At 40.4% G+C, this 11,298-nt stretch overlaps 1 protein-coding gene across 2 annotated transcripts; it reads left to right on the top strand.

Annotated features, from left to right (window-relative positions):
* The first annotated feature begins 1,214 nt into the window (after positions 1 to 1,214).
* LOC148096254 (uncharacterized) lies at positions 1,215 to 9,820 on the top strand. Of its 2 annotated transcripts, XM_087836461.1 has the most exons (28): positions 1,215 to 1,332; positions 2,203 to 2,432; positions 2,519 to 2,700; positions 2,896 to 2,970; positions 3,062 to 3,101; positions 3,196 to 3,273; positions 3,403 to 3,492; positions 3,608 to 3,688; positions 3,809 to 3,846; positions 3,942 to 4,192; positions 4,764 to 4,993; positions 5,082 to 5,263; positions 5,448 to 5,522; positions 5,614 to 5,653; positions 5,748 to 5,825; positions 5,957 to 6,046; positions 6,162 to 6,242; positions 6,363 to 6,400; positions 6,496 to 6,746; positions 7,124 to 7,285; positions 7,371 to 7,459; positions 7,607 to 7,767; positions 7,859 to 7,960; positions 8,137 to 8,389; positions 8,478 to 9,055; positions 9,171 to 9,336; positions 9,503 to 9,546; positions 9,681 to 9,820. In XM_087836461.1, exons 2-28 carry the CDS (start codon positions 2,213 to 2,215, stop codon positions 9,789 to 9,791), a joined length of 3,786 nt encoding a protein of 1,261 aa, XP_087692587.1. In that variant the 5' UTR covers positions 1,215 to 1,332; positions 2,203 to 2,212; the 3' UTR covers positions 9,792 to 9,820. The 2 variants fall into 2 exon arrangements, with proteins under 2 accessions (XP_087692587.1, XP_087692588.1); XM_087836462.1 differs by lacking the exon at positions 9,503 to 9,546.
* Positions 9,821 to 11,298: the final 1,478 nt, after the last annotated feature.

Below are 11,298 nucleotides of genomic sequence, written 5' to 3' on the forward strand. Positions count from 1 at the left end.
TTTTCTTTTGGTTTTGTCTGAACTACATCCTAACTTGTGCTCCATCCTTTGTCCTGCGGGGAAAAGGACAGAAAATGCGATGACATGTTATCTCTTAAAAACACAGTTGCGAGTTTTGTTGACAGAGAGGTTAGAAATGTAATATTTAGTCAGGTTTTTTTAATGACCTTTAAAACACAAGTGTTGTTACTATTTTAGGACTTAAATCCACCATAAAACAAAAATGATCATGACTCAAAAATGTATTTGTTGAACTACACTACACAGAGTTTCATGTGGAGAGAAAAAAAAAGTGTGTACATTTATATATGCTGTTGGAAATTTTCACACCTGTTTATGCTCTCCTTGTTTGAGTTATGACTTTGTCGCTGGTCTCAGAGTCAATTCTGGTCTAGCAGGCAAGTTACACAAGAGTGATGTGGACACTGAAGTCCGCATAAGGTACACAAAGGAGTAAACGGAGTGTGTATAGCACTTGGTGCAGTGCCCCCCTGCCCCCAAGCTAGGCGACTGACTCCAGCAGATCCTAGGAACAACATCAAGATCTCTGTCCAGAAGAGTGCAGTCCTAGAAACAGCTACTGCGCAGGACCCTGAAGCTCCCAGGGCCCAAGCTTGAAGGATAAAAACCACCTGCAGGGGGAAGAGGAGAAAAAAAAACAGAGATATTATAATTTATTTGGCTTCAAAATATCACTTTTTAAATCTTCTGTCTAATTGAGAAATGTATTAAACTTATTTATGATGAACACTTTTATTTGCATCACATTGTACAATCATTTCATTAGTTTTCTGTGGATGCATGTGTACTTTTGAGTTGCTTTGCAAATTAACAAATAATGATTTACAGTTCATTTTATTCCACATGGATTTAACCCACATAGCTGATTGCTGATTATAAATAATTCCCGTGTTTAACTATATCAGCTAACTTAATATTAATACTAATTGTTACCCTTCCTACTGTAAATGCCTGATTTTATCAGACACATGCATATTGTGTAATCATACAGGGTTTGACCTTCTTTTTTTTAAAAAACAAAATTTATTCCAAGCAAACGTTTTTATACAATTTTTTCTCCACTTTTCTGGAGTAATTTCGGCACACAATGGAAAGTTGTTACAACAGCAACAAAATAATCAGAAGAAGAAGAAAAGAAACTAACCAATCAGGGCTCACGTACGACTTGCAGCCAATCAGCGTAAACTTTAAAAACTCACCCGCCATGATTGTTATGTTTCTGCACTGAGCTTGTACGTTGCGCTGTCAGGTTTTAGTAAGTAGACAAAAAAGAAAAGAAAACAATTGTACCTCTTTGGAAAAAGAAAAAAGGTAAGTTGGGTTTTTAATCATAAAAGTTGTTCACTTAGATATATTTGTTAACGGAATGTTGAACCCTGCGCGAGTCCTTCTGTCAACAGTCGCGGTGGAGTGGGTTACAAAACTAGCATTGGTTGAATAATTAGCTCGTGTTCCTGGTTCGCCTTTGAAAGTATCTATTTTCTACTCACTACACTTTTTAGTAGCAGTAGAACAAAACACTGTGCTGGCTCACGTTTATTTTCTCCGCCTTTTGCCGTATTATACTTTGCTTTTACTCAGGTATGTAGTTGGTGTAAGGTTCACGACTCCTTCAAGTCATACTTTAATCCAGTAACACTGACGTTAACGTTTGTTTGCAGAGAAACCACCAAGGAAAAAATTAAGCCATCGAGACGCCATTCCTGTCGTTGCTTTAACGCAATTGTTTGAATTTCCGGAGAATAAGAAAAGCGGGAGGGGAAAAAAACACAGCGTCAATATTTTTGATCTGTTGGTGGTTACGTCTACAAGCTTGTAGCTAAACAGGCCAAAATGAAGCCGTTTTTGCCGTGTTACCATTTATAGTGCCTAGCCTATACCACATACTTTTCTCTTTTTTTTCCTGACAGCTCTTGCTCAGTACATTGTCCATGTTTTGGGAATTATTTTGTGTGTGGTTTTAAAATTGCCACCACATGAATAATGACACTAATACGTTTAAAAACTTTCTAATTTCTATTCTTATAGCTGATTACAACACAAAAAAATTTGCCTTTCAGTTTTGGATCCTTCTCATTTTTAACTAATATGACAAATGTCTCCTAATGTCTGTAATATCCATTGCATGCAATCTGCAGTACCTTTCAAAACATCATCTGTTTCCCTTCTTGAAAAATCCAGATACCTGATTATGGAGTCTCGATTTGCTCACCTGCGGCAGCGGGACATCAGTGTGTTGATGCTTAGGGTAAAAATGTCTCGGAGAAGGTCTCATTCCCAGAAGGAGAATCGAGAACGTACCGTGAACACCCGGAGGCAGCTGGAAATGTCCTCCCTGGATGCCTCTATTGCAGTGGCCAATATGTCAACCATACAAGAGAAGACGAAAAACAATGAAAAACCTGCTAAAGGTATGGCTTCACAGTTTTTTTAAAAAAAAAAAAAAATGCACTGCTCTAGCTTATTTGTGCCCTTCCCCATGCTTGTTCCTCCACAGCAAAAGCAGTGGAAGATAGGCTGAAACAGCTCAAGCGCTGGAAGGAGCGGAAGGCTCTTGAGAAAGAGAAAGAGAAGAGGGAAAGGGAGCGTAAAGGGGTGTTTAAGATTGGTCTGTATCATCCAACGGGAACCATTACCTCACTACCTGCTGTCCCAGATGCCTCAACAAAAATCCAAGAGGTAAGAGGGGACTTGTCAAAAAACACTTTAGATAATTTATTCTAAAACATGTCTGTGAATCACACTACTTCCCTATCTTTTTGTTGGTTCTTTCATAACTGTGATGACCACGTGATATCAGAAGATTTTTTTTTATTTTTTTTTTTATTTTTTTTTGTCTCAGTGGAATTTATTTATTTTTGGTTATGTTTTCAGAAAAAGGCGAACACGGCTCCATCCCAAAGTATTAGAGTCACTCGTTCAATGAAACAGCAGCAGCAAGTGGAGAAGGTACTGTTTTCTTCCACACATGCACCATTGTTTTCACAGGTTTTGTATTTAACTATTTAAAACAAAAAACTAATACTTTGTTCATTTGCAGCCTCTGAAGATACAAGATCCAAATACTGGAGTGAAGAAGGGTAAACTAACTGAATGCCCCTTAACTGACTTTTTATTTTTAAATGCAGCTTTAGATTAGAAGCAGTTTTAGTAATGACCTTCTTCTTTCTGTAGGACAACCTGCTGTGGAAAGATCAACAAGGACCCGGGTAGCGTCTGCCAAGCCTGCATCAACTACAACCAAGACCAAAGGTACAAATAATTAAAAAAAAAAAAAAAAAACTGCCCTTGAAACCAGCCATTGTGCTTTTTTTGTTTTGCAGTACTGCATTCCTGTGTTTAGCTCTTAATTTGTGTCTGTATTATCCCATTCTACCATAGAAGCACCTGCCGTACGAGCTTTGTCAACCAGATCTGCCAACAGACCTCCAGTTCCTGTGGTAAAGGGCAAACCTAAGGACAAGACTGCAGGTATTGTCTGGTTTGGAAGCTCATTTAATATCGAAACTGGGGAGGGAAGTTAAGAAATGGCGTTGAGGTTTAAAACATAAATGGATATTTGTTTGTGTTTAATGTCTCTCACCAGTGTCCAATACAAGAACCACAAGGAGCCGAGCAAATCTTAATCCTGTGGCTCCCCTGTCTGGTGCACAAAGGAACTGTAAAGGTATCATGAACCAAAAAACCAAAACAAAATTTGTTCCAAATGTGTCTGCCTCACTTTACATTGTGAACAGTTGTTGGAATTTCTCTCACCATTTTTGTTGTCCTTCTTTATGAAACACAGAAGCAGTCAATGACACTGTCCATCATGCTATCTCAGAGGTGAGCAGTTCAGTGAAACACACGGCAAACTAAACTTGTGATCAATTTTTAAGTAACTTGGAGTTTAATTGCTTTGCTGCTCCTGTTGTGTGCAGGAACCTGAGCTGACAGAGCCTGAGATGCAGGACATTGAGAAAAGACCTAGTCCTCCCAGCCCGACACCATGTGCTGAGGAAGAAGACATGGTGGTGGATCAATCTCCAGCCAAGCCTGTTTCTGCTGATCTCGTCCCATCTACATCCTCATTTGCTCCAGAAGATTTTCTCTTCCAGGCTCCGACTGGCTTGTCATCCTTCAAGTTTGAGCCTCTCACACCTCGTTCAGCAGACTCCTTCCTTACACCAAGGTCTGCTTCTTTTTTCCGTTTCATCTGCTCAAATTTTCCGTTTGTTTGCAGAGAAACCACCAAGGAAAAAATTAAGCCATCGAGACGCCATTCCTGTCGTTGCTTTAACGCAATTGTTTGAATTTCCGGAGAATAAGAAAAGCGGGAGGGGAAAAAAACACAGCGTCAATATTTTTGATCTGTTGGTGGTTACGTCTACAAGCTTGTAGCTAAACAGGCCAAAATGAAGCCGTTTTTGCCGTGTTACCATTTATAGTGCCTAGCCTATACCACATACTTTTCTCTTTTTTTTCCTGACAGCTCTTGCTCAGTACATTGTCCATGTTTTGGGAATTATTTTGTGTGTGGTTTTAAAATTGCCACCACATGAATAATGACACTAATACGTTTAAAAACTTTCTAATTTCTATTCTTATAGCTGATTACAACACAAAAAAATTTGCCTTTCAGTTTTGGATCCTTCTCATTTTTAACTAATATGACAAATGTCTCCTAATGTCTGTAATATCCATTGCATGCAATCTGCAGTACCTTTCAAAACATTATCTGTTTCCCTTCTTGAAAAATCCAGATACCTGATTATGGAGTCTCGATTTGCTCACCTGCGGCAGCGGGACACCAGTGTGTTGATGCTTAGGGTAAAAATGTCTCGGAGAAGGTCTCATTCCCAGAAGGAGAATCGAGAACGTACCGTGAACACCTGGAGGCAGCTGGAAATGTCCTCCCTGGATGCCTCTATTGCAGTGGCCAATATGTCAACCATACAAGAGAAGACGAAAAACAATGAAAAACCTGCTAAAGGTATGGCTTCAGTTTTTAAAAAAAAAAATAAAAAAAAATGCACTGCTCTAGCTTATTTGTGCCCTTCCCCATGCTTGTTCCTCCACAGCAAAAGCAGTGGAAGATAGGCTGAAACAGCTCAAGCGCTGGAAGGAGCGGAAGGCTCTTGAGAAAGAGAAAGAGAAGAGGGAAAGGGAGCGTAAAGGGGTGTTTAAGATTGGTCTGTATCATCCAACGGGAACCATTACCTCACTACCTGCTGTCCCAGATGCCTCAACAAAAATCCAAGAGGTAAGAGGGGACTTGTCAAAAAACACTTTAGATAATTTATTCTAAAACATGTCTGTGAATCACACTACTTCCCTATCTTTTTGTTGGTTCTTTCATAACTGTGATGACCACGTGATATCAGAAGATTTTATTTTTTATTTTTTTTGTCTCAGTGGAATTTATTTATTTTTGGTTATGTTTTCAGAAAAAGGCGAACACGGCTCCATCCCAAAGTATTAGAGTCACTCGTTCAATGAAACAGCAGCAGCAAGTGGAGAAGGTACTGTTTTCTTCCACACATGCACCATTGTTTTCACAGGTTTTGTATTTAACTATTTAAAACAAAAAACTAATACTTTGTTCATTTGCAGCCTCTGAAGATACAAGATCCAAATACTGGAGTGAAGAAGGGTAAACTAACTGAATGCCCCTTAACTGACTTTTTATTTTTAAATGCAGCTTTAGATTAGAAGCAGTTTTAGTAATGACCTTCTTCTTTCTGTAGGACAACCTGCTGTGGAAAGATCAACAAGGACCCGGGTAGCTTCTGCCAAGCCTGCATCAACTACAACCAAGACCAAAGGTACAAATAATTATAAAAAAAAAAACAAAAAACTGCCCTTGAAACCAGCCATTGTGCTTTTTTTGTTTTGCAGTACTACATTCCTGTGTTTAGCTCTTAATTTGTGTCTGTATTATCCCATTCTACCATAGAAGCACCTGCCGTACGAGCTTTGTCAACCAGATCTGCCAACAGACCTCCAGTTCCTGTGGTAAAGGGCAAACCTAAGGACAAGACTGCAGGTATTGTCTGGTTTGGAAGCTCATTTAATATCGAAACTGGGGAGGGAAGTTAAGAAATGGCGTTGAGGTTTAAAACATAAATGGATATTTGTTTGTGTTTAATGTCTCTCACCAGTGTCCAATACAAGAACCACAAGGAGCCGAGCAAATCTTAATCCTGTGGCTCCCCTGTCTGGTGCACAAAGGAACTGTAAAGGTATCATGAACCAAAAAACCAAAACAAAATTTGTTCCAAATGTGTCTGCCTCACTTTACATTGTGAACAGTTGTTGGAATTTCTCTCACCATTTTTGTTGTCCTTCTTTATGAAACACAGAAGCAGTCAATGACACTGTCCATCATGCTATCTCAGAGGTGAGCAGTTCAGTGAAACACACGGCAAACTAAACTTGTGATCAATTTTTAAGTAACTTGGAGTTTAATTGCTTTGCTGCTCCTGTTGTGTGCAGGAACCTGAGCTGACAGAGCCTGAGATGCAGGACATTGAGAAAAGACCTAGTCCTCCCAGCCCGACACCATGTGCTGAGGAAGAAGACATGGTGGTGGATCAATCTCCAGCCAAGCCTGTTTCTGCTGATCTCGTCCCATCTACATCCTCATTTGCTCCAGAAGGTTTTCTCTTCCAGGCTCCGACTGGCTTGTCATCCTTCAAGTTTGAGCCTCTCACACCTCGTTCAGCAGACTCCTTCCTTACACCAAGGTCTGCTTCTTTTTTCCGTTTCATCTGCTCAAATTTTCCTTTTGCTAAATATGTACTGAAACACTGATGTTGGCCACAGTATTGCAAAACACCAATTAATAGATGCGTTTACTGCTGTTGTTACTCAGCATTACTGTGACGAGTCAGGCAGTAGTATATTATAGTATTCTGTTTAGGGTGTCTGCAAGTTTAATAATAGAAATACTATACCAGAGTATTGATCTATATCACAGGAGGAAGCAATGTTATATTTTAGCACTGATATTTCTGTTTGTTATGATGTTGCAGATTTTTCTTTTTTGGGCCCTTTTTTAAAGAAAATATGTAGGCTTTAAAATTTCAGTCAATCTAAAAGCAGTGCTGTTCTTTCCATCCAGCTCCAGCTTCAACCTTCCACCAGCCCCCGTATTCAGTGATGAGCAGAGCGAATCGTGTCCACCTAAATCTCCTCTGCGCTCTCCTCCTCATACCTCTCCCACAGTTGCCCCTACAAGTCCAGGTGGATCAGTGGAAACGAAGCACAATGTACCATATTTCAGGTACTTTTCATATCGTTTAGTCTTTCAAAAAATAACCTTTTTTTTTTTTTTTTTTTTAATAAACATTTTCTTTTAAATTCTTCAGATCAGAAATGGCCAATGAGACAGAGAGACTGACGGGCTTGTCTCTCCACTGGGAGTCTAAAGTGGAGGATGAGTCCATCCCAGAAGAAAGTGAGTTTATCTTCTACACCAATTGATTATTAAAATCTTGAATATTTAATTTTGGTTCTGTAGATAGTTGTTGTTTTCATATGAGGAAAATGGTGGATTTCTCTGACTAATAGTAATTTTGTTATCTTTTTTTCTCATCGTGTTCAGTGAGAGATCGCATGCGCACAGCTGTTGGCCAAGCACGGCTGTTGATGAAAGAACGCTTCAACCAATTCAGCGGTCTGGTGGACGACTGTGAGCTAGGCCGAGGGGAGAAGGTCACCACCTGCACTGACCTGCAGGGGTTCTGGGACATGGTTTATTACCAGGTGATGCCTCAAGAGAGGTGCAACACACACATTAACACGCAAACAAGGAGAAGAGGCCTAACATCTGTTTTGCACTCTTTCCCTATTCTAGGTCGAGGATGTCAACAAGAAGTTTGACGCTCTGAAAGAAGCAGAGGAGCGAGGCTGGGTGGAGGAGCACAAGCCTCCACCACGACAGAAGAAAGTAGTGAAGGTAAAGATTCCTAATTTAAGCTTTGGTTCAAAAACACACAGCTGTGCCATCATAAAACTGACTATATTAACACATCACCCAACTAATCATTGAGTTTTATGGTTGTTGTTTCTGTAGTCATTTGCATATGAAGGCCTCTGTGTTTAAGAAAACAGCTTGTCCCGTCTTTTTAACAGAAACAGCCAGCAGCATCTGCAAAGCCTGCAGGAACTAATGCAGCAGCTAAGGCTCGTCTGGCTGCCGCAAAAGCAGCCATGAAAGCCAAAAAGCAGGCAGCTGAGGCAGAGAAGGCAGCCGGTGCTGCTAACACTGAAGACTGTCTCGTCTTGGGCTCTCAGAATCCACACCCACAGGCAGGGGCTCAAAAGCAGGACACAGTGGTCTTTGATGGAGGCTTCTTCCAGGTGGAGAGCCCAGCTAAACAATCAGGTGACTTGCATGCCAAAAGTTTGTACTTTAGATGACTCTGGATTTGGTCTAATCATATTGCACATGTTGGGTTTTTTTCTTTGTTCAGTTAGGAGATCCAGCCATTTAAATGCTGCTGTGCTGCCTGGGGTCTCTCCCTGCTCCACATATCTCTCACCTAGAAGGGTCACCCGGCGCTCCCTTGCGTTGGCTCAGACACCTGTTCAACATGTTCACACACATGCACACCTCCGCCTCACTGTCAGACAAACCCCAGAACCAAAGTCTCAGTGCGGCACTCCTCAGGCGACCCAGAGCAGAAGGGACATTGTGAACATCTCTATGGATTTCTCACCTGTCAAGGAAGTGATTTCAGATGACACCCAACCTGACGGATGCCCTGCACAAGTGTCAGAAAAAGTCTCCACAGACATTCCCTCTGTTCCACAACTCCTTCCAGCAATCCTCGAGCCAGCCGAGGATCTAACTGTTGATAACCCTGTCAGTCCAGCAGTTCCAGGCTCTCCGTGCAAACAACCTACCGTGCCCCCAGCTCCTGAGCCCTCATCAGCCCCGAGCTTTACACTGTCGCCCTGTGCAACTCCTAGCCAACCTTCCGTCTCTTCATCTGCTGTGCAGGGCCTCGTGGAGACTCTGTGTCACACACCAGACAGCACAGTTGTTGAGGTAAAATAAATTTCCCCCCCAATTCTGTGTTGTGCCTCAGAACTTTTTTTGTTTTTTTTGGGGGGGGGGTGTTTTTTAGCCATGTAATGAATATATTATTCTCTTGTAATTTTAGGAAATTTCTGGACTGGATTTTGAGAGATACCTCCAGTCCTCAGACAGATGCAGCCTGTCACCAAGGGACACAGTTGCGACAGAGACGCTGTCACCCATGGCAGTGGATGTAGCAATGGAGAGTCCTAGAAGACAACCTATGAACTTTCTTACTGAGAAAGAGTCTGGTAAGACTAATGTTTTATAACTTGGCAACACTAACTAATGAGAGATGATGAGAGAGATTTTTATGTTGAAGTGTTGGGGTTTTTGTTTTTTTTTTGGTCACCACATTTTAAAAACTACACACTTTCACCGTTTTATTCATTCTTTTGCTCACTTCTGTCACGACAGCACTGCCAGCGGTGTCTTCGGTGTTAACTCCTCACTCACGACAGGTCAAAGTTTTTCCACTTTTCTTCTAAACACTAGGGTTTTATGGAGTGTTTAAGTATATATATTGCCTAATGTTTTGTCCAAAATTGTCTTTGTGATTTTTCTTTTGATTTTTTTTTTCCCCTTTATTCTTTAGGTACAGACAGCAAAGTCTGCCTTGCTTCTCTTCACCCCAGACCCGAAGGACAAGATACGCCAGTCAGTCTGTCCAAGTGACCTCTTGGTCTTCACCCCTCCTAACATTTAGTAAAGAGACTGAAGAAAGTAAAGAGAAGTGTTGTTGTTGTTGTTGTTGTTGTTGTTGTTGTTGTAACTTTACACTGTTTTTTGTATTAAAAAAATATTTTTGACGTTCCTAGATGAGTAGAAAAGTTTTCTCACACAAAGTTCTAATTAAAGTTTTGGTTACAACCAATAAAGAACTAGAGATGGACCGATCCGATATTACGTATCGGTCCGATACTGACCCAAATTACTGGATCGGATATTGGCGAGAAATAAAAAATGTAATCCGATCCATTAAATATCAAAAAAGCACCTCACAAAGCTTGCTACACGGCGTAACTCGGCTCATAACCGTAGCACGTTGCAGCAGTATGCATCAGGTGATAGAGCCGCTGTGTGTATTTGTAGCCTTGCTAGCAAACCAGCATTTAATCTCCGAGGAAGTTTTCCCAGAGAGAAGTAAAGCAAGTGTGTAAGTTCATCTCTGAATGTCTGTAAAGCATTCCCACCTTAAGCTTAACAACAGATATATGGAGCGACTGCCTCTCTCTCTCTCTCTCTCCTGCTGCTACTTCAATCGTGAAACTGCTTAATGATCAGCTGATCAGCTTTTCTGTCGAGTCTGTCTCTCTTCTTAGTTTTTGGCCCACTTCTCACCAGAAAGAGGAAACCAGCGGCTGAACAACAGCAGCACTATTAAGCTTGATAAGCTGTTGTTAGAATTTATTTAATATTACTTTCTAGACCAGGATTGTTTTCTAGGTAGCTGACGGCTGGTAACTGTGCAGGGGCGGATCTAGCAAAGTTTAGCCAGGGGGGCCGATAGGGCATGAACAGGAAAAAGGGGGCACAAAGACATACTTTTCTTTCTTATTCTCATTTAAAATGTCGAGCTTTTAATAAATAATTATCTGACTCTTACACCCAAAGTTTTAATCGGATGTAAAATATATAGAAGTCCATTACTGTATATAGTAACTATTAAGTCTAATATACCCTAGTAAGCTATAGTACTTTTTCCTTTGGGAAGATACCATCTGTGCAGTCTGCAATTCTGTTGAAGAAAGATGTTGAATCTATTTAATTATTCTTGAAAAATAATTTCTTTCTGTGCATTTTTCCCCCTGCATCAAATTAAATTTGATTACATCGATTAAGCATCATGAGGTGGAGGGTGTGGGGTGGTTCCCTATTTTTTTTTTGCTGGGAGTTTGCAACCCTATTAGTTAGCAGAAATATTAAGCAACCTAAGTACTCTTTAAAATACCAGAATAGGGAGGATGGAGTAGGTTTAAGTTTTTTAGATTGATCAGTATTGCTGAACTATGAAATATTTTGGGCGCAGTGTATTTTTTACATACAGGTATAACAGAATAGCTTTAGTGTTGTTATTTATTTAACCTTGAGTATAAACTTATACAAAATGCAGCAAGATATTAAAAAAACAGTTTTATTGATTAAAAAACACACTATATCGGATTCATATCGGTATCGGCAGATATCCAAATTTATAATATCGGTATCGGACA

This window comes from Neolamprologus brichardi, chromosome 23, assembly GCF_056152115.1.
Source record: "Neolamprologus brichardi isolate AB-2024 chromosome 23, ASM5615211v1, whole genome shotgun sequence".
In the NCBI taxonomy this organism is placed as follows: Eukaryota; Metazoa; Chordata; class Actinopteri; order Cichliformes; family Cichlidae; genus Neolamprologus; species Neolamprologus brichardi.

Bases quoted from the DNA above. Each gene is read 5' to 3' on its own strand.
- LOC148096254 (XM_087836461.1), top strand. From the start codon at position 2,213: ATGGAGTCTCGATTTGCTCACCTGCGGCAGCGGGACATCAGTGTGTTG. The intron at 3,102-3,195 runs GTAAACTAACTG...TTCTTTCTGTAG, and splicing joins AAATACTGGAGTGAAGAAGG to GACAACCTGCTGTGGAAAGA. The intron at 7,286-7,370 runs GTACTTTTCATA...TAAATTCTTCAG, and splicing joins CACAATGTACCATATTTCAG to ATCAGAAATGGCCAATGAGA.